General features: G+C 40.3%; 1 protein-coding gene across 3 annotated transcripts in view; it reads right to left on the bottom strand.

Moving 5' to 3' along the window:
- Positions 1-2,341: 2,341 nt before the first annotated feature.
- RASGRP3 (RAS guanyl releasing protein 3) overlaps positions 2,342-21,148 on the bottom strand; it is a 101,180-nt gene continuing 82,373 nt past the window's right edge. For 2 of the 3 annotated variants that reach the window (XM_048843593.2, XM_075127006.1), the window contains exons 11-17: positions 19,287-19,403; positions 15,792-15,907; positions 12,414-12,561; positions 8,335-8,371; positions 5,171-5,296; positions 3,732-4,096; positions 2,342-3,186 (exon numbers count right to left, since the gene is read on the bottom strand). In XM_048843593.2, coding sequence (XP_048699550.1) covers positions 3,178-3,186; positions 3,732-4,096; positions 5,171-5,296; positions 8,335-8,371; positions 12,414-12,561; positions 15,792-15,907; positions 19,287-19,403 — 918 coding nt within the window. In that variant the 3' untranslated portion in view covers positions 2,342-3,177. The remainder of the gene's footprint in view (positions 3,187-3,731; positions 4,097-5,170; positions 5,297-8,334; positions 8,372-12,413; positions 12,562-15,791; positions 15,908-19,286; positions 19,404-21,148) is intronic. The other variant, XM_075127007.1, reaches the window with a different exon arrangement.

The following is a 21,148-nucleotide window of genomic DNA, read 5'->3' as shown; positions in this document are numbered from 1 at the left end:
CCTTTTATAGCCTTGCTCTCAGTACACTCAGGAACGGTGTGGGGTTGGGTCGAAGGGGCATGTGAGTACTCCCACAGGCACTGCTCTGAGAAGGTTCCACCATCTGAGTTGCACCCACCAGCAAATCCCTTGAGTGGTAATACCCCTGGGACACTCAAGGAACAATTTGTTACAAGAGAACTATTCTCCAGTTAGCTGCTCTATAATCATCTCTCACTATCATCACCTTAGGCCCCTCTCCTGTGAAGACTTTTGCTCATAAGTAACTTTACACATGGAAGTAGCTCCCATTGAACTCAATGGGCCTACTCCAATGAGTCAAGTTAAGCATATGGACGACGTATTTGCAAGATTGAGGCCTGTTTAATCAAAGGAACTGTAGGATCAGATTTTTTGTCAGCATCTCCAGAAAAGGTAGGTTAGACTAAGCAGTAGCCCGCAATATTTTGTTAGAGGAAGGGCTAGCTCACAGCATGAGTAATGGGCTGTTCTACTCTGAAAAGTGACTGTAAAAATGGTACCTTCTTACTCAACAGATCTCTTTCCTGGGTGTATTCAAAGACCCATCTGCCTGCTTGAGTGGCCAAAATAAGTTTTCATTGTTTTACACTCCTCTTGGCCCTGAAGAGCCAAGAAAGATGAGAGACAGAGCGCACTGGATTCTGTTCCTGCTTGTCCATCATCAGTTGCATTAGTCACTAAATGCCAGTCAGTTACCCTTGTGCACAGTTGACACTGAAAGGTTGTAGGACCTTCATTTATTGATGTGTGAAATGGGAGTGAGCCCAACTTCACTCTCCAACCCCAGGCTGAGGTTTCAGGGCTGGCACCTGGGAAGACACAGCTTTTGCTCAGAATAGGGTTTCCACATGGCTGTTTTTTAATCAGCCTGGCCAGTTTTTGCCAGTGGGAAGATTTAATGTGCCAGGGTTTGTTTTTTCACTTGGGATTTTTCAACTGCTAAATGTCTGGAGGAAAGATTGTTGCAGTTGCTTAGTTGACAGATCAGAGAAATGCTTTCAGGACCTGTAAGTGTCTCCAAGCACACATTCCTGGATTTGTGATGAGGAAGAAAAACAGGTAAAGTGAGAGACTGTGAATTTGAGCAAGAGGCTGCAGCTAGTAGTCAGTAAACGTTTACACAACTGCACTGGGGCTCAGCGTGTGCTCTAGAAGTTACACAAAAGGACAAGTGTGCATTCTAACCAGTGTGGTTATTCATTTAAATCTTAACTGTATTCATTTCTGCCTAATTTATAGTAAACCAAACCAGGCTGCCAACATATTTCCAAATATGAAAATAATCCATGTTTTCTAATTTGTGAATTAGGGTATTTACTTTTCATTCCCAAATGAATGTAGTCAGTTATCTACATTTCATTTAAGAAGCATTAATAGGAGCAATTCAGGTTAATTCCATATTTCACATCATATCCAATGTACTACAGTACATTAAAATCCTTTACCAGATAGATTTTGTGCATGTGGAAGCTGTGTGTACTGATCCCGTCATGTGACACAGGTCAGGAAATCTAGACCAGTGCTTACTGGCACTTGTGTGTGTCACCCACTGAGATTAACACAAGAAGGACATAGGTCCCCTCCCTCAACCTGGCTTGGGAACTCCATATTGTCCCACAGCTCTTCCTCCTCCCAAAGTGGTGCAGCAAGAGCTCCTCCTGCTCCTATTTTAATTATGGGTCACAGCTTTATTACAAGCTTCAGTTACTGATTTCCAAGCAGGAGAAACATGCAGGATACAGGTTGTGAACCAGACAAGGCAGCCTGTAACCACAAACTTCATTTAGAGACATGCAATCACAGAGGAGTCCTTTGGAGGCTGATTTATGGGTCAGTTAGTTTACAAAGTAGTTGCCTGATCTTGAGAGATGAGATTCTAATGAAGAGATCCCACCTCTCAAGCCAAAACCCTTAGCTAGCTCAGGTCCTCAGGATATCTTAGAAAATAGCTTCTTTCTGGCTGTTTTTTCCTCTTCTACTATCATGTGTAAACGTGAGTTAATCCAAACCAGACTGTCAATTTGAGTTGTGAACATTTAAGGGTGGGATTTTCCAAAGTGCCCAAGTGATTTAAAAACATAAGCCCCTTGGGGTTTTTATTTTAATAGGACTTGTGCTCCCAAGTTACTTGGGCCCAAACTAGTAATTCAATACACGTGGTTCATGGTACAGGTCCAAATACCAGCTCGTGAGGGACATTGATTATGATCAAGTTGACACAGAGACAGTGAAATTCCTAAATTCAAGGTTGCTGTTAATTAAATCTAGTGTTAAATTTTATTTAGGTATTTTCAGTTTGATTAAAAGAAGGACATTAAAAAAAAGTGAAACTAAAATGTTTATTACATGTTAATTTTACCATAATCAGTGCTGGGGGAAAAGGCATCTGTCCATTTATTGTCTAACCAGACATATGAATAATGATATTTGTCCTGAAATTCCTACCGTTCTTTGACACATGCTGTATGTTTGAAAGACCCTTCTCATATGGCCCTGTATTATAAACATGTGCTGCACATCAATACACTTAGGTTTAATGAGAACAATGTAAACATCTTAAAAGTTTGAAAAATGGTGTGCAAAGGAATGCATCCTAGAGAAGGATTTTTAATTCTGACATTTTCAAAATCTCCTGTTTGAGATTTAGCAATGAACATAAACTCAGTTCTTTCCAGATAAAAGAACATTATGAGCACCTGAATAAGGAGCTTTATCAAATAAACTTGGGTACTCAGATGCCATCCTCATCACCTTTGCCATGTATAGACACAATGAGCTGATGTGATGCTTTCAAAGAAGAGAAAATCCATCCTCATTGGTTTGTAGAACTGTAGGACTGGGTGTAGAGATAGTTTCCACCTTAGGGCATATAGCTACAAAAAAAATCATAGACCAGAAGACTGAGTCACATAACACACTGTTGTGCTCTGTCTAAGCAATGTTCACCAGGTGACTTACTCGTGAGAAAATAAATAGTGCATTTTGACTCTAACATCCTATTAAATAAGATAACAGGAAGGTCTGCTGGATTCATAAGGTTTAAACATGAGGTACAGGAATATTCATTCCCATGGCCAAAGGGTGGTCTACCGAATTCCACATCTTGCTGTGTTCTAATGGCCATCTTAATTGTCCTCCATCTTTCAGGGCAAGCGATCAGCTATCCTGTAACCAAAAAACAAGCACTCTTTACACCTCAGAGTTCCATTCAGAGTTTACTGACCAACTGTGCTAGGATATAATCTTTTTTTACTGCTCCTTGCAGTAACTGGCCATGTTCTGCTTTCACATACACTAGTGTCCATCAGGTCCAAATTCTATTGAACCCAATGATATACTCTGTTTTACACTGGCACAACAGGACAGAATATGATCTGATTATTCTCAGATTATTCTACTTATTTAATATCTCAGAAGGAAAATAATCCACAAAAGTAGAACATCTGACTTCTAAGAGCGCACTTGGCCAAAGCACAAAAAAATCATCCCCAGTGTTAGAGTAAAAAATAATACACACAACAAAGTTTGGGTTTATAGAAAATAGATGCTTATATATTTTGATAGTTTAGTGTTTAACGAGTGAAATCTTATTAAGTGATAGCAAAAAAGTAAGCAAAAAACCAGCATTTAAAAATGCACATAAAACAGTTTTATACACTCCTTGAGTAGTAGCAGATTTTAAACAGACATGCTCATGCTTTATTACCCACCTCAGGTTCTTGTCTTTCTTGGAGTGTTTCTATTCCATTCTCATCCAGCATATGTTCTGTGGTCTCTACCTCAATATCCAAATGGACCTGTAGGTTGGGTTTTTCATTCTCCCATTTTGCAAAGCCTTTGTTCTTTCCAGCTTTGCTATGGAACTTGGACTTCATTTTGGGGAAGGTATGGGAACCTGACTCACTCCAGCCAGGTTCATGCCACAACGGTTCCGTCTGTGTTGCTTGGCTGGTGGTAGCCCGCTGGAGACGGACTGAAATCTTTCGAGAAGAGCCAGTCACTAGGGTGATTGCTCTGCCATCTAGGTCCTGATGCCCTGTAGCAACACTGGGGAATTCAAATACTTCATCTTGTACTACAGGAGAGAGATTGCAATAATTTATTTTCAATATACAACTTCAAGATCACTAAACGCTTCCAAGATCTTTTAGCAGGGATCTCCTAAGCCAAGTTCCAACTCTTACTAATTCATTTAACATTTAGGATTTGATTCTTCCACACTTACTTAGACAGAGTAGCACCTTACTCCCTTGGGTAGCCCCACTGATTTTTTAGCAGGACTCTTCTTGGCGTAAGTTGCTACTCAATGTGAGTAAGGGTGGCATGATCAAGGCATTATATAGCGCAATGGGTTTGCATGGGGCTTTATAAAATGGTGGGTTTTTTTAAAGAAGGAAAAATTAGGGTTGGGGAGAGGGGAGGAGAAGGGGTCACTTTGCAGCAGTAAGCCACGAAGGAGTTCTATCAGACTCAGCCAAAATTCTTCTTGGGGTGGAATGGCAGCTCTACCGTGATTTGGAAACACACCTCTGGGCCCCAGAGCAGCTCCAATAAGGAGGTGGTACGGATAGGGCTCCCAGACCCTATTTGCAATGTCCATACTCCATTTTGGGATTGCCACTGGCTTTGCAACATGCAAATGGGGAAAGAGGGTGCAAGGGGAAGTAAAGGATTGGGTAAGGCTGGAGTAGTGTCACTACCTTCCCCAACTACTGACAGCAGAGCCGGCCTGCTACCAGGTGGAGTGAATTTTACTGAATTATTACTTACATGTTAGGGTGTCTAGAGCTTGCAATAGGTATATTTTTATTATTTAAATTTTTAAAAAGTATAATACAAACTGCAACCTTTCAAATGGCAACAGAGCTGTTGCTCCAGCATTCGCTCCTTCAAAGGCCCCAGAAGCACTGCTGTTAGGAGTCCTGTCTGTGAGGACTGTAATTATGTCCTTGAAGGATACAACAGGTCTTAATGTAGCTGGGAACTACAGTAGGATGTGCTGATGAATTATGGGAATACTTTTAGGCACCCAAAAGTCTGCTCTATGTGCAGATATAATGATTAAATTAGAGCTAACGCAGTTTGGATGTTGGGTGCTGTCAAAAAGCATTCAAAATGAGTGTAAATTAGTAATAAAGGCTGCTTTTACCTGGTGGTAGAGATGGACTGTTAGGCAGAGAACCATGATTACTGCCCACGGAGGTACCTCTGGTAAACTTCCTGCATGCCAGCACAAGCAGGTCTCTACACTGCTTATGGCAGTTGGCACCACAATCTGTTAAAAAAAAATATTGCCAAACCATTGAGAGTTAGGGATTACCAGACACTACAACTAAAGGCCATGAACAAACATACACATGCAAAAGTTCTGATCAAAAAGATTTGGAGAAAACAAAAAGCAAGGGAAATGTGTGGGTTACCAAATGGTTAGTTTCCAGGACAATTAGCCGTTAGCATGAATAAGTCAGTCAAAGTGGGGTTTTTTGTTTTTTGTTTTTAAACGGCACCAGACAGTGCACTGAGGCTAAAGGCAGATCTGAGCACCATCTTCAAAGAATCTGTTCCACTGAACCAACCTCAAAAATGGTGGATAAGTTGGGTCTTTTGTTTGGTGTGGCAAACACTGGGTGTTTCAAGGAGCTTCTGTTTATGTTTAGGGCTTCTGAATATTGGGTTTAAATGATATGCACTGATAAAATACCCCCCAATTAAAAAAATCAGCATTTATCCAATGAACACTTGAAAAACCATCAGATATGGTTACTTGTATGTAAGGATTTGTCTCCATGTATCAGTAATGTGGACTATGGTAGTGTGATTTCTAAAGCGCACTAACATGTTGTGTATTCATTGTTCTGCGCAGACCCTGCTTGTGTGCAATAAGTTCCCTAATAGATTTTAGCTTAGTCCTGTTTCAAACATCACCATGTTCACGTTTGCTAGGAAACATTACAAAGAGATTATTCATTACAATATATACTACTGTAATGAGTAACGTACATAATATACATTACTCATTGCAATATATACAAAGAGAAGGCCCTGAAAATCCCTGATTTTTGGACAGCTACATAAAACTCAAATATTGCTACAAATAAACTCCCCCAAAATTAAACAAACCCCGAAAAACAGAAGACCTGTTTATATTCTAAATCTGCACGTTTTGGACACATTGTTACTTTCATACTCTGAGCCTTTGGCAGCGCAGCTGAGAAAGAAGCCAGTTAAAGGACTGGCATTTTTAAAGGAGCCTATAGAAGATCAATGCCCAAATCCCATTGACTTTCCCTCACTCTCTTAGGCTTCTTTGAAAATACATCTTATTTATGTCTCTCTTATAACTAACTCTTTATGCATCGCTGTTAAAGTACAGTTCCGCTCCGATAAGTGACTCTAAAAAGGACATTGACTGGATCCATGCTTATTCCTTTGCTGCAGCTTCCAAATCTAATATGCTCACTTTACTTGTACAAAAGTAAAGTTACCTTCCTTACTTGGAGTTTTATCTTCTCTGAAGGTAAAAACAAATAAAACTGAATATAGGATCCTGCTTGGAGATGGTTAATCTCTCCCAATGTCTATTAATCAGAACATAGAGTTATCTTCTTGGCTGTGGCACTTGTTTGGGGAACTGGGGGAGGGATGTAAGTTGTCATCTGAATAGGCAATTCCCCTTGATGGCACAAGGTCAGTAAGCTTAAAAATCGAAAAAGGAGACTGTGGCTTGGAAGATGAGGAGGAAGAACCCATTTGTAATGGTTCATGGAGCAGCAGGTGCTCACAAGGACAGGTGGTTCTTGAAATTGCTGCCCTGCAAACTCAACTGGGACCTGAAAGTCAAGCTGAACTCTCTCCCGGTCATTCATCATTACCTGTCACCTGGGCTCTGCAGAGAAGCACATTTCAATTTCATGTTAATAAACAAAACAACAATAAACACCACCTGGCTCTTATGCAGCACTTATCAGTGGGTCTCAAAGCACTTTACAAAGGAGGTCAGAATCATTATCCCCATTTTACAGTTGGGGCAATGAGTCACAAAGATGTGAAATGTCTAGCCCATGGTCACCCAGATGTCCGGAGTCCCACTCCAGTGCTCTAATCACCAGACCATACTGCCTTAACTACATCTCAGTTGAGCCACTGTATAGGTGATGACGTGTGAACAGCAGAGAGTTCAGCTTGACTTTCAGATCCCAAATTGAGTTTTCAGGGCAGGAATTATAAGCCCTGCCTACCCATCTTTTTATTAATAAAGATTTGTATTGCTGCTTGCCCTTGTGCTGTGGCACATGGGAACAGAAGGCAGTAAAGATCCAGTCCCTGGCATGACCAAACAGTGGCTAGCCACAGTTGCTGCCATGGGGCTCCTGGGAACAAATGGACTGTGCCATGGATGCCTCCCCCAGGCGCAACTGAGCAATAGTGGGCAGGGAGAGATGGCGAATGGACAGAGCCATGGCCCCCTCAAATACAGGCCAACAGGAATGGGAGTATGCTTCACCTTGAAAACAAAAGTCCTAAGTTACTTGTCCCTGGGAAGTCTGGGGAGGCAAAGAGAAGGAGCCTGCATGCATCTAGGACCACTCAGCACCAAAGTGAGCCCTGGAAATCACCAAAGTGCAAGAATCATGGAATCCACAATGCTGTTTTCCATGTCTTTTACTGGAGTTGACCTGTACTTCATGAAAAATACATGCTGATTCAACAATTAGCGACAAAGTTTCCAGAAAGTATTCAAAAGGCAGGACTACAAGAGTTGCAGGTTGTGTGGTTTTTTTAAATGAAATTTTTATTGGAGGGAGAAGAAACCTGGAAATGAGATCTCAATCTATCAGGTATTCTAGGAATTAAAAAGTTGACTATCTGTATTGCAAGTAGCTCATTCTTGCTATTGCATTTTGAGGCTAGTAGACTTATCTGACAGACAGATAGGAGGAAGACAGGAGCATTGCCAGCCCACATGGATCTCTGGAGCTTCAGGGCCAAATCAAAATGCTAAAACACTTCAGGATTTCTCTCTACTTCACATGGAGTGAGTTAGTTTTACCAATATAAATTCTAATCACTAGCACTAAGCTACATCCTTGTGAAACCAGAGATCACACTGGATTTCTGGCTTGTAGCGTATGAGCATGCAGCTAGTGTTTTATAACAGTAAAACTTCACAGTTTACTGAGAATTTTGTTGCAAATGACACATCAAAATTTGGATGAACAGAATGTTTTTGCCAAAAATAGGAGTCTGACTTATTTGTGCTAAACATCATAATACCTATGTCTTGAAAACAACATCCATGCATTATGTATTTACCTTTACATTTGTATCCTTGTTTGATTATACCCCAGAGCTGTAATGAAAGACAAAAGAACATTAAGGAATCAGAAAAGAAAGCTGGAAGGAAAACAAGGTCATAAATGAAGGAAGTACCCATAGCTACAAAAGCACAAACAGGATATAACTGCTCTCAACACCCTTCCTGTTAGATAGAACTCCCCCTCCAGTTGTGATAAACTTAGACTGGCTTCCACCCTCACTTCTCTTACCTACTATGGAGCTAGCATAGGAGAGGAGACACAGAACATGCCTGCTTCCAGAAATGGGTGAAAAATTGCCACCTTGTCAGTTTACGTAAATGAATCAGCGTAAAGTATAACACTGCTTGGAGTGCTTAATGTAATCTAGCTATGCAATGCTAATATAGCCATTCTCTGGCTACTTGGATGGCATGTGGCATGCAGGTATGTCAGGACAAAATTAACACAGATTAAAAATTCAGCTCTCATTTACTATAGCAGTCACCAACACATCCACTGTAAAAGACAGTTCTGGCCATCTTATTTTTTCCCAAAAATGGCTGAAGTCAAATGTCAAATGTCAAAACTGGCTTGAAAATAGGCTCTGGGGGTCAGCCCTGCAACCCTCCCTCCCATGATTGGTCCTTGCTCACCCCAGAAGTCCCCCAGAAGTACATGAGACGGCTTGCACAAGCAGAAGGTGTAGTATTAGGCTCTTAAAAAGCAACATGTGCATTGCTAAATTTGAACAAAGTTAGCTTGAATGTAAGATGTAAAAATCTAGATAAATTCATGGAGGATAGGTCCATCAATGGCTATTAGCCAGGATGGGCAGCGATGCAGAACCACGCTCTGAAATGTCCCAAGCCTCTGTTTGCCAGAAAGACAGAGAATGGATCACTAGAGGGGACAGCAGCAGAAATAAGGATGGGTGGTGAATTTAGTCTATAATTTATACCCACTGCTATATTGCTAAAGTTCTCCTTTCCCTTTGTTTTCTCTTAATACTTACACACTAAAATTAAACTTGGTTTACGTGGCCAGATAATGAGAATGGTACGCATTTGTATTAGTTTGGAAAGTGACACCAGAACTGACACTATTAGCTATTTTACATGGCTTTGCCAGCCCTTTTTGCTGATAGCTATTTATGATTCTTCATACCAGGAAATAGTTTTTGATAATTATTTGCTTCCATTAATCTTTGGACCAGTAACACTGAATATCATTTTGCTTTAAATTATCCCACCCATCCAACATAGTACCTTCTTTAGCCTCTAATTTGACATCACTATGATGGTTACACAATGGAGATTAAATTATAGATTCTACTCCAGCAAGTTTGAACATGTTGGACACAGATTTTCTGGGAGCTAACTTGAGGTAGCTCTAAGCTAAGCGGAAATGTCTGAACAGTCCCCATTGCATTAATACAACACTGGATACAACTTTGACCTGTAATAGCCACATCAGTTCAGCCTTGTCAAATGCCAAGAGATTTTAGCTTGACATTTAATGTTCACATGTGTTTAATAATAGATATTTTATTGGCTAGCATTGACCTTTAATTGTCATTTCAATTCAGCCTTGTACACTCTCTGTGCACATTATTTTGACTTTGAATCACCACATCAGTTCAAAACAATGCACTATCCCTGAATGAACAGAACTGAAATGCAGGAGTAATGCATGAAGAGCTTTTAAGTTCAATTTCTTTTGCTCTCATTACATACTCTGGGACAACTTCACCTCTGACACAATGTCATTGGATTCAGTGAATTTGCATCAGGGATATCTATGACCCTCTCTCTTTACTCAAAATACCACCTTTTCTCTTCGGTTGGATTTAACAGAAATCAGAAAAATACAGCTGTACTGAATTATTCCAGAACAGGACAAATAGTAAAAAGCTTAGTTCTCTGGAGAACAAGGATGGGCTTGTGGATAGGACACTGGAGATCTGGGTTTAATTTCCGCTCTGCCAAAGACACACTGTTTGACTGCAATTGAAATCTCAGCTCATCTCAGGAGCAGGCCCCAAAAAACTACTCCTAAAATGACATCAATGGAAAAGGCAAGAAAGCAGATCAGAGAACTTGGGGACCATCTCAAGGTGATAAAGTTTTCTTCTGGTTTGCTTTGTGGAATAGCTTATTGTCTCATTGTAGGAGATTAATTAATAGATCTTAACATTCATAGAGTTTAAGCCCAGGAGGGACCATTAGTTCATCTAGTCAGACCGCCTGTATATCGTAGGCCATGGAATTTCATCCAGTTACTCCTCCACTGAACCCAATAACTTTTGACTAAAGCATATCTTCCATATTAGAAGGGTGCATTATATGCAAAACAGCTTTCAGTGGTTTTCAGATCTTTAATAGCCTGTAAGATAAATGTATTGCCTCTTTCTAACCATGAGGTTTTTAAATTAAAACAAAGCTGTAAGCCCTCCATAGTTTACTTGTCAATATACCGAGATCCATTAACAAATCATCTGCTTTCTCCAAAACGAAATAAAACAAAAAGTTTTTGAACAGGCAATAGATCTCTTAACATGAAATGCTCTCATTCATAGATGTCTAACATATGGCCCCTGGGCCAGATCCATCTTGATTGGTGTATTTATGTGACCCACAGATTTTGCAGCATCACATTTCCATTTAAAAAAGTACCAAGTTTTTAGCCCTCATGTTTGTGAAGAAAATCTTCCAAATGTGAATCAAATGTAACCAATGCAGTGATGTCTTCCTGCAACTGCAGATAGCCTGAAAAGGACAGATCTAATAAGTGTGACCTCCTCTACTCTCATGAGGCCACTTCAACATTAAGTATTCCACTGCTGATCATTTTAGCAGTTAGAATGGGAAAAGGTGCGAGTGAAGACCATGGGGAGGTGGGAATTGCTGCAGGGAAGGAAATACAGAGGGAAGAACAGAGAAGACTCACAAAGATAGAGAAAGAAAGGAAGAGGCAAAAAGAAGGGAAACAACGAGCAGATATTATGTTGGTCCTAAAGGAGAGTGGATTTTTGCCACCGAGTGATATGGAAACCAATTATGTGTTGAAAAAACAATACCTCCTCAATGGAAGTTCAAATGGGAAAATGGTAATCCAGCATAATATTTCAGATTGTACTTTACATTCATTTAAAAGTAACATTTAAATCCTAGGTTTCAGAGTAGCAGCCGTGTTAGTCTGTATCCGCAAAAAGAAAAAGAGTACTTGTGGCACCTTAGAGACTAACAAATTTATTTGAGCATAAGCTTTCGTGAGCTACAAGTCACTTCATCAGATGCAGTGGAAAATCCACTGCATGCATCCAATGAAGTGAGCTGTAGCTCACGAAAGCTTATGCTCAAATAAATTTGTTAGTCTCTAAGGTGCCACAAGTATTCCTTTTATTTAAAGCCTACTGATTCATTCTTTTATTATGACTTGTTTGAAGCAGAACTGGTGAAAGGTTTATTATTGGTTTTAAAAAAATATTTGGTTTGCTTGACTATTCGGAAATGCTTCAGTAAAGAGTTAATTTGTTTAAAAGATGGTACTCTATCATTAATTGATGGCATTCTGTATGTTATGTTGGAGAAATCAAATCATTTTTCATATTTTATACATGTTGCTAAAAGTGCCATTGATTTATTGGACATTTTTTTAACATTCTTCTCAATCTGAGCAGAGTTATAGTGCCAAGAGCAATTTAATGAAAAAGTTCTGCCTCTTCTTCATCCACATCATCTACTCCACACACCCACTTTCTCTAGTTAATTTGGTTTAGCTCCCTGTGTAGATAAGCTCTCTGTGAGGATTCTCTCCCTCCATCCTCTAGGACCCTTATTTCCTTGGCCATCACCTCTCTTTCCCAAAGAGAAAGTCTTAAAATTCAAAATATCCAAAAGCCAAAGGAAGAAAATATCGACAGCACAGAGTAAACATTTTCAATGTCTCATTGTAATGAGATATTAGGCCAGGATGAAGACACTATTCTTCCTTCTAGTGTTTGGGGCCCATTTCCTCTTTGTGGTGTTAGTTCATCATATCCTGAGTCTGACTAAGTCTATACGTGAAGCATGAGAGTGCTAAAAACATACTTACAAATCCTGCACAGTGCTCACAGAAAGTTGGTTTAAGATAGGTCATCTCATGAAAGTTATGAATAAAACCTGGTCCCATTTTACACTGTAGCTGCGATTTAGCCCTCAGAAAGTAGGCCATCATTTCTTCTTTGCTGATAAGACCATCCCTGTTCAAAGAATTTCAGGGTAATCTATTAATATGTCGCCACTTTGGACATTTTGGGATTCAACTGTTTAAAAACATATAGAATACACATGTACAGAACATAATATATAACAGAGATGGCAGAGAAACCAAGTCTCTACTCAGATGCTCTAAAGAGATAGTGTTGCCCCTTATTAAAGAGCTAAAACTAAATTCATTGCCTAGCAGGCATGGCTTTCTCTCCTGATGATAGATCAGCGTTGTAGTGCTAAACTTTATGGTGCAGGAGCCCTTCAGAAGTGATTGCAAGTTGCTAATTCTCTCACCCATGAGATAGATTTGGGAGATTATCTTGTGTTATCACCATAACAATCAACCAACATTTTACCCGTTCATTTTATCTAACTGAAACTGTGCAACAGCAGTTACAAGACTTCACACCTTAGTAACAAACACACGTATCAAAAAAAGACATGCTTAACTCAGTATTTATATGCCAAACTGTAAACTAGGTAGCAAGGCACATCCAAAGCACCCATGTAGTTTGTCAAAAAGCCCACTGATGACATATGTAAGATACTGTTTTTACAACATTAATAGTTTGTACAAACTTCAAATAAGGGCAACAATCGTTGGTATGCTCCATTTATGTTTGGGCCACTCCATAAACCAATTTAACTGGCTGGCCAGACGAGGTTGGCAATAGTTTTCCATCAGCCCCTACTTATCCTGATAGCCCGCCCCCAACCCGTGGCTGGCATACATCCCATTCACAGCAACCTCCCAACCCCTCAGTCCCACAAGCCACAGCCCCCAACACCCCCGTACCCTCACCACCTCAGCACTCCCCACTCACTCCATAGCGCACCAGCAACTAGCCCACAGCCCCTCAAGGAACCCTTCCGGCCACTCATCAGTACTCACCAAGCACAGCATTTCACTCCTGTCCCAGGCTAGGGCAGCTCCTCCAGATCCCAGCCACCCCGTGGCTCCACTCTCTCCCAAGGCACAGGTCAAATTTGAGTGATGTGATCCAGCACATGGGATCATGGCAGCACTCAAGTTAGCCTGGGAGGTCGCGCCTCTGTCTTTATCGGGGGCAGCTAGGCCAAATTTGTGCAGCGTTGGGCTCCACCTGCCCTGTTGCAATGCCACTTAGGTTTGGCCCAGCTGCTCCTCTGTCCATGCTGGAGGGGCAGCCGTGCCAAATTTAAGTGGTGTTGCAACCCCATGCACCAGGAGATGTGCCAGAGTGCTGCTTCATCCTAGATTTCAGGTGCCAGGGCAATGCTACAGCTCTCCTCGTGATAATGTTGTATTCTCTATCTTTCATACTGATTTTAAAGCATTCATATCATATGAATGTAAACCGATTTAGCAGTGCTTTTGTGATCAGCCAAATTAATATACTTATTATACTTACAAGGATACTGTCAAAACTTCTTAGGCCCAAAAAGCCTCCTACCCTTCTTCCAATGATTGCTGTTTCCCCTTAATAAATACTCGATGTTTCCCTCTTCCTCTGTGCCCCACGCAAAAAAAAAAAAAAAAAGCCATCTCCCATTAATTTCCTTGAAGTATCACTCTAAAGCCCAGCAAGATAACTTCCATGTCCTCATTTCCCTACAATACCACACCAGTGCACAGTGATTCAGGAAGGTTCTCTTATGTAACAAGTGTGTTGTTGATCAGATACCAGACCTTCAGGACAGGCAAGGTGATTGTTCTGATGTAACTGTTCATGCAGCAATCACACGGTGTACCATGTATGTTCTTTAGACTGAGAGATATGACATCTATTTCACCAACTGAAAATATTTTAGAGCAGCTGTACAAAGCAGATGGCTTGTACAATTTTGATATGAAAAGAGTCAGGCCTTTAGTTGTAGTGGCCTAAACTAACCCAAACATAGAACACCCCCGGGGCTCTTAGCTTGTAGAATCACTGGGTTTCATGAGGTGCTCAACTGGGGCAAGTTAGAGCAACTCTGATGTCCTGGCCCTGATCTGCTCCCAAGAAGATCTGGAGAAAAGGCTACATCTTGGTTTCAGTCAACAGGTCCAGACTACTCTTACTAAGTAATAAGGATGGCAAATAAGCATGTAGCTGTGTACCTGGATGGGACCTGCCTTTTAGAATTTGGTTCTGATTGGCTGGACATCGTTAACTACGTGGAGGTTGTGTCTCTTTCCTTCCAAAATATAAAAGTGGCCTTTGTATTTGTGAAAAATTGACAGATGATAGTAATAAAAAGTGTTGAAAAGTTTTGAAATTTTGTACAATTGCTCCAGAGTTTACAGAAAATTCTCAAACCTCCCCCCAAAACAAAACAAAACAAAAACCCCAGCAAATTTCATCGGAGGAAACAACAAATAAATCATCAAAAACCCCTTCCAGTTCATATTCTGGATCTTTTCACTCTTAGCTACATCTTTAAGAGGAAGCAACTGAAAAAGTGTACAAGGTACTGCACATGAAGGAAAATCATAATAAGATATTTGTTTGTAGGGTGCTCATTGCCTAGGATCTGCGTGTCTTGCATTCCATTAAAAAAATCCCCAGTCACATCTAATAAATGTTAATCACTCAAATGGAGGCCTTAGAGTCATACACCAAGGTACAGGTCCAGCAATGGCACATCTCACATGCTGATGTGCTTTATACTATTGAGGGTTAAATCCACACCTCACCAAGATGTTAACATTTTCAGAGGCCTAATTAAACAGGAAAGCCTTACACCACATCACTCTGGTATTTTCAGTACCATTTTCTATTCTTCTTTTACACGTTCTAAATGGTTTAATTAGCTAATCAGAGTCACCTACTTGTGTAATCTGCCAAATCAAATTTAAATAATTATGATAACCACTCCCAATTGGCTAAGAATTGTGCACATTCTGTACTATTTGTTACCATCTCTCCTGCCCCTACCTGCCTGCTTCTTTGTTTTATCCATCTGATATATCACATCTTTTTGACTGTAAGCTCCTTGGGGCAGGAATTGTCTAAATGTGAGCACAATTGGACCCTGAACTGGAGGGCTCCTAGGAACTTCTGCAATATAAATGATAAATAATAATAATAAATAATAAAAAAATAACAAAAGAAAAGATTAATCATCATTTCTCTTCCAGTTTCTGAGTGAAAAGGCACATATATAAAAAGTTTGGAGGTCTGGGAGGCATTCTGTGTTCTTTAACTTAAAAATCCAGTGAAACAAAGAAAGAAATTAAAGAAAAATATAAACTTACTGGTCTTTGTCCAATACACAAAAGGAGTCCAGGAAAGGAAAGTTGGCAGCTATACTTTCAAAGTCTTCTTGAGAGATATAACCATCATGGTCATGATCATAGTTCCTAAAAACAGACTGAAAGACGAAGGAAGTACTGTCTGTCTCATTGACAACACAATGGCAAAATAAAATCCAATCAATGCACATTTATGACTCCAAACCAGTTTTGGAGTTACATGAGTTAAATGTCCATCCCTATTAACCAGACACTGCTGAACTGGTTCATTTAATCCAATGCACGCTATTAGTACCTGGTACTTTCATGTTCAGATCTGTTAGACTGTAGGGAAAAGGCCAGTTCTTCAAAGAAAACTTGCCCTCGATAGTAACCTAATGTACATACTGCTGAGTTCCCACCACACATACAATAATCCTACTCACTTTTATTCACACATGCTGTCAAATCATCCCCCTTGCACCACCCTTTTCATCCTGCATGATGTACTTGGTAAAAACACCACACACCTATAAGACACTTTCTTTTCAGTATTACAAATTTTCTTGATTACGTTTTATAAGTTTATGACCAGAGTTTATGTTTATGTTCCTCTTCTCTCCAATATAATACTTCATAAATCTACTTTATTTACAAATACCCTGACATCCAGAACCCCTACACTCAAACACACACACTCAGTCTATGACATACCGCCTAATGGAAACACAGATAGTGTCCCAAATTCACAAGGTTGCATAAGGTAGTGTAAGCAAGGCCCTCCCGCGCCACAATTTAATTTAATTTAATTTAATTTCTTTGTAGCTATTTGCATTTGCATAAGGAACTCTAAGTCACATGCCATAAAACTGGGAGAAAAGTATATGTCAAAGTCAAAATAGTTTTATGGAAAAATAGATCTTGTCAAACCACCTGATTTCATTTTTTGATGCAGTTACAGATGTGGTTGGTAATGCTAACTATGTAGATTTATGTATACTTAGCTTTTTGAAAGGCATTTGATTTACTACTGCATGATATTCTCATTACAATGTTAGCACTATACAGTATCAACAGAGCACACACTAAATGGATTAGGAACTAGATAACTGACAGATTAAAAAAATTAGCTGTCAATGGGAAATGATCAAATGGGGTGTTTTCAGGAGGGCTTCCACCAGACTGATGCTATTCAACATTGTAATCAATAATCTGGAAGTAAATATAAGATCACTACTGATAAAATTTGCAGATGATACAAAATTGGAGGAATGTTAAATAGGGATGAGGGCAGTACAGTCATACAGAGCAATCTGGATTGCTTGGCAAGGTGGTCCCTTTCCAACAAAATGTGTTTTAATACAGTCAAATGCAAGGTCACATGTCTAGGAACAAGGAATGGGAAACTGTATGCTGGAAAGCAGTGACTCTGAAAAGGATTTAGAGATCATAGCGGACAAGCAACTCAAGACGAACTCCCAGTGTGATGATTGGCAAAAAGGGCAAATGCAATCCTTAGGGGGTATAAGCAAGGAAATAATGGATTTTTTCCCTCTCTATATTACCTTGGTGAGACCAAGGCTTAGAACACTGCACATTTGGTTTTGATATTCACACTGTAAAGAGGGTGTGGAAAAAGTGGAGAGAGTGCAGAAAGGAGTCACAAAAATGATTTGACAGTTGGAGAAATGACTTGAGTGACAGACTTTAAGAGCTCAATATGTAGATTATCAAAAAAAAAGAAGAGGTGATTTGATTACAGTGTATAAATACCTTTACAGGGAGAAAATCCCAGGTAATAAAGGGCTCTTTGATTTAGTGTAAAGGGTCATGACAAGAACCAATGGCTGGAAGCTAAGGCCAAATTCAAATTAGAAATAAGGCACATGTTTTTAACAATGAGGGTGAATACTCATGGAGCTAACTACGAAGGGAAGTGGGCGATTCTCCATCTCTTGACGTCTTCAAATCAAGACTGACTAAAGCGTATCTTCCAGAAAGCCATCCAGACACTAATGCAAGTAATTGGGCTCATTAGAATGGTAAAAACTGACTGAAATTCAATAGCTTCTGTTGTACAGGTGGACAGACCAGCTGATCTGATGGTGTCTTCTGGCTTTAAAAAATCCCAAAACAAACTAGCACTCTCTGGAAAGTAGAAACCTCCTACTTTCCATAGAGTGCTAGTTTGTTTTGGGATTTTTTAACTTTAATGTAGGTCTTCTGGCTCCTCGGTATGCAAATTAGCCCATTAGGAGTCCGTTACACTTCAGTGGAGCAAATGTAAGTAGTTCTAAAGGAATCTAAATTAGCAAAAAAAAAGATTTGTTCCACCTTACATATCCCTTCCAAATTTGGTCCGTTAGCTCCAGAGCACAATTCTCAACCTAATTATGCCCACATGTCTGACATCAGCCTCTAAAATGGGAGACAGAGACTGACTATGCTACCTTCAGCATGCACAATATGCTCCAGACACTCAACACCAGTCTAAATTTAAATCCGAGATGGGCCACAGATTGCCTTGTAGTTTTTATTTTGCAAATTCCAAAAAACCAAAAACCCCAGGACTGTTCAGATCCAGCTCCCATTTTATCTGAACCACCAAGGTCTAGTTATAGCTCATCTCTAGGATTAATGCAGCCCAGATCTTTGCACTCAAAGGCCCTGCTCCTGTTCCCATTTAAATAAATGGCAAAACTCCTATTGACTTCAATGGGAGCAAGAGCAGGTCCTAACTGTGCCGCAGTCGCAATTAGCACAGGCTTACGGTGGTTTTATATCATAGGATCATATGAGCTAATCTTAACCAATGATTAATCTCAACCAAGTCGTAACAACAACAACAACAACAAAACCTATTGACCATGTGGCCCAGAATAGAATGGAGTTGAGGTTTATAGTAGAAAATTGTTGTCCTGATGTTTGGAAATATTGCTGATGGCACCAATAGAATGCTCAGGCTACCAAATGCTGCTAAACTAGGCATGGCTTCTCTCTGAAGATGGCTCATTGAGGGGAAGGGAATTTAGACTAAGTTTGTCAGAACCTGAACAATAAAATAAAATAAAAATAATTTCTGCCCTTTTGGTTCTGAAGTACAAATTTGACTTGCCTGATTTTTAAGCTGTCAAAAAGTTGCATTAACACACTGGTGCCAAGAATCGTGAGGTTTGCCAGCAAGTCAGGGCAAACATAAGTTACTGTAGCACTTACAGATAAGATTTCAGAAAGGGTTGCAGTTGCATTGGTGCCTGCCAAAATCCATTTGCACCTCATTTTACAAATAGAGCCCATAAAAAGGGAAGCCTGACTTCAAACTTCTGAAAGTTTATGCTTTGGCATACGGATACTGGGTTGCTGACCTGATCTTTGATTTTCAAAGTAAAGTTAAAGTCTGACAGTACAAGCATGAAGATCACAAGTTACTATAAAATAGAAATTCATCTTGCGCTTGGAAATCTTAGGAAAGGCAAAGTTGCTGTCCCCTTTGAGTAATATAATCTCTCAAATACTTACATCCACTAGCTTTCTTATGTGCTTGTTAATGATGGTTGGGTCAGGTTTTGGTAGCACTCCAGATGCCCACTCCAGTGGCACTACTGGCTTGTTAGGGGTCGTTGGGGAGGTAGGTTGCTGACAGAAATTAGAAAACAGTATTTTTCAAATTTTAATGATAAAACAAAGTTCATTGCTAAAGTAACACTGCAGTCCAGAATGACAAATTATCAGATCAGCGAGGCTGTGAAAAACCTGTTTGGTAAGATGTCAAGTAAGGGCTCAAGGAAGAGGGGAGTTCCTTACCTCACACAGCTCCAGTTCTCAGACTGTATTGCCCCCATGCTGTTGGAGTCCTACACCTAAGCATGCAGCCACCAAACCTCCAGGAGCAGTGACAATTGAGGGTGCATGCATGAACAGCCTTTCCCTGCTAACTCTCTCCGGTTTCTTTCTACCGCCAGGTGCTTCAACAGTTACCAGGCTCCAAAATAGAGGGGCGGAGGGAAGGTCAGTGTGGCACTGTAGAGACAAGACAATCAGAGAACAGGAGTTACACAAGGTAAGTAACTTCCTTTTCTCCTTACTGAGGTTGCCTCCACAGAATCACACCACTAGCAGACAACTGGCATTGTCCTCTCTGAGGAGGTGGGACAAGGAGCACTGCTTGTTCAACAGTGATGAAAGCAGCGCCCTCCTGAAATTAACATTTATGCTTCGTGTAGTGTCAAGCGAATAGTGGTTTATGAAAGCATTGACAGAGTTCCACATAGGAGCCCTACTGACTTCTGATAAAGGCATGTTACAACTGCCTGGTTGGGAAGCTGCTACTCCTAGTGGAACAAGTCATAAATCTTTCTGGCACAGGGACTTTAGGGAGGTCATAAAAGGACTGTGGACTCAGCCTAATCCATTTAGACAGCCTTTGAGCAGAGGGACTAACCTTTGGATTTCTCTCCAAAGGCGCCAGCCAGCCTGTTTGATTTTCAGAATAGCATGTTCTTGTCTAAACAGTAGCTGACAGCTCATGTGACTTGAGTTGGGTGAATAACTGATTTTTTCAGTTCGTTGTCAGTTCTGAAAAGTTGGGAAAAAAAATTCAGTTTGACCCAAACCGACAATTGTGCAAAATTTTGATGAATCAAAAAAATTGACAAAAAACTTCATTTTGGACCAAATGAAACATTTTATTTGACCTGCAACAAAACGTCTCATTTTGTTTAGTTTCTGGGCACTGAAAGCAGAGGGGGAGTTTGGTGGTGGCAGCACTGCTAGCGGTGACTAATTAAATAGTCATTGGAGCAGGGACTTGAACTTGGGCCTGCAATCTCCGAGGTGAGTGCCCTAAAACCTCCCTCCTGGTTTGTGAACAAATGCTTAAGTTCCGAAAAATTATTTCGCCAGAACTATTCACGAATTTGTGTCAATGTCACAAATAGTTTTGCCTTGACCAAAGCTGCATTATTTGGCAAATTAAAAAGAAAAACATACACCCAGCTCTACATGTGATACCTAGAATACCATCTGACTCACCCTGAGTGACTATGTGGTTTAGGGAAGAAAAAGGACAAGATGGACTTGTTCAAGTGAAAGATCTGAGACAGCCTTGCTTATAAATTTCAAGGGAGGCCTCAACATAGCCTTATCCTTATGAAAAATGCCAGAAGGTGGACTTGTTTATTTATGCCTGCAACTGAGACACACCTGGCTGAGGCGATGGCAACCAGGAAAGAAATCTTCAGTGAGACATTGAAGAGAGATCAAGAGCCCAAAGGCTCAAAAGGTGCTTGTGTAATTTTAGCAAGCACTGAATTCGAGTCTCACAGGTTGTCAGGCTTCCTGGTAGAAGGGTACCGGCTCATGTGACTTGAGGCAGAGCGAGT

This window comes from Caretta caretta, chromosome 3, assembly GCF_965140235.1.
Source record: "Caretta caretta isolate rCarCar2 chromosome 3, rCarCar1.hap1, whole genome shotgun sequence".
Lineage (NCBI taxonomy): Eukaryota > Metazoa > Chordata > Testudines > Cheloniidae > Caretta > Caretta caretta.
This window is presented reverse-complemented; position numbering and strand designations above follow the sequence as displayed.